The 1,579-nt window shown below is 63.1% G+C and overlaps 1 protein-coding gene across 1 annotated transcript; it reads right to left on the minus strand.

Annotated features, from left to right (window-relative positions):
• Window positions 1-285: 285 nt before the first annotated feature.
• NHP2 (NHP2 ribonucleoprotein) lies at window positions 286-1,520 on the minus strand. The gene is made up of 4 exons (XM_010186653.1): window positions 1,370-1,520; window positions 1,215-1,284; window positions 1,043-1,148; window positions 286-411 (listed from the first exon to the last, which is right to left on the minus strand). The coding sequence occupies exons 1-4, from the start codon at window positions 1,518-1,520 to the stop codon at window positions 286-288; spliced, it is 453 nt and encodes a 150-aa protein (XP_010184955.1).
• Window positions 1,521-1,579: the final 59 nt, after the last annotated feature.

Genomic DNA, 1,579 nt, shown 5'->3' on the forward strand with positions numbered 1-1,579 from the left:
GCGGCGCGGCGGCCCCAGCCGTGCCAGCACCTCCCGGAGCTGCACCGAGCCCAGCCCGGCTCCCAGCCCGGCTCCCACCCCGCTCCCACGCGTCCTCCGCAGGACGGAGCGCCGGGACCGCGGCTTACGAACACGCAAACAACTTTATTGACCCCAACAGTGCTCACCCCACCCCCAGCCAGTGCCCTTGGCAGCATCTCCACAAACAGGGGTACACGGCCCCCACGGGCACAGGGACAAGGACCCACCACCACCCTTGTCCAACAGCTCCTTGTCCCCAGCTCTTCACAGTGGCAGTGGCAGAGCGGCCACCTCCTCCAAGCACTCATCATAGATCTCCTGGTACTCCTCGTGGGGCTTGATCAGGATAACACACGTTGGGCGCTTGGAGCCAGCTGCAGCTCCCAAGTCCTGTGGGAACAGAGCAAGGCTGTGGGAGAGGCCGAGGATGACAGGAGTCCCCTCTGAGGGAAGCCCTGACAGCCAGCCAACATCCTTCATGCCCTGATCAAATGCCCAAGCCCTCCATACTCGTGCTGGGTTGAAGAACCCTTGTCACAGCTCATCCCCTGCACCCTGGCTTCTGCCTCACATGCCCAATGCCTTCCCCAGGGTGGGGAGCCAGGGTCTGCTGAGCTGCCTGCACCAGGGGGGAGAAGTCCCAAAGACACCGACTCTCCCTCCGCCTCATGTACAGAGGGGAAGATGTCCCCACCACCATCTCATTTCTGCAAGCACCCAGATCCCAGCTCAGAACTAAAGGGGGGAAATTGCATCCTGACTTCATCCCAGAGAGCTCTGGCCGCAAGGGGACCTCGAGGAAGGCAAAACGCTCTGTGTTCCTGCAGTGAAACACTCCTACACCTGCACGATGGCCATTTGTCCCTCTTGTGTCCTGGTCATGGCCAAGCACTGGACACTTGGCTCAGGCACTGGATATGTGCCTGCCTGGGGCAGCTCCTGTCACAGCCCAGGCCGGGCACTGCCCACTGGGCTCCCTCTGGCTGGGGTTGGTTACTCCAGGCCGCACGGCCACCCTTACCGATTTGGAAGGGATGTATGCATAGGGGAGGTTCCTGTCTTCGCACATGATAGGGATGTGGCAGTACACGTCGATGGGCAGCGTGTCGCCGGCCAGCACCGTGATCCTGCAGGGGAAAGTCCGTGTCAGCGGCCGGGCCACGTCGGAGCGGCGAGGCCGGGGCGGCGCTTACCCCTTCTCGCCCTTGTTGATGAACTTCTGGACCTCCTTCACGCCGCGACGGATCTGCTTGTGCTTGGTCGCTGCAAGAGATGCACACTGTCAGGGGGCTGCACCACCGCAGAGCAGCCCAGTCCCGCCCGGCCCCTGCCCTGCTGCCAGCCAGACCTTTCCTGATGCACTTGTAAAGCTTCCGCGTCAGCTTGCGAGAGGCGAGCGGCTGAGCGATGGGGTTCAGGAAGTCGAGCTGCTCCCGGTACGAGCGCTCGGGAGTTCCCTCCACCTCCACAGCTGCCTCCAGTTGCTTCTCCCGCACCATGGCTGCACTGCCGCGCTCCGCTGCTTCCGCTTCCAGGGCGCTGCAGTACAGGAGGACAA

The sequence above is a fragment of the Mesitornis unicolor genome, unplaced genomic scaffold, assembly GCF_000695765.1.
Source record: "Mesitornis unicolor isolate BGI_N332 unplaced genomic scaffold, ASM69576v1 scaffold45546, whole genome shotgun sequence".
Lineage (NCBI taxonomy): Eukaryota > Metazoa > Chordata > Aves > Mesitornithiformes > Mesitornithidae > Mesitornis > Mesitornis unicolor.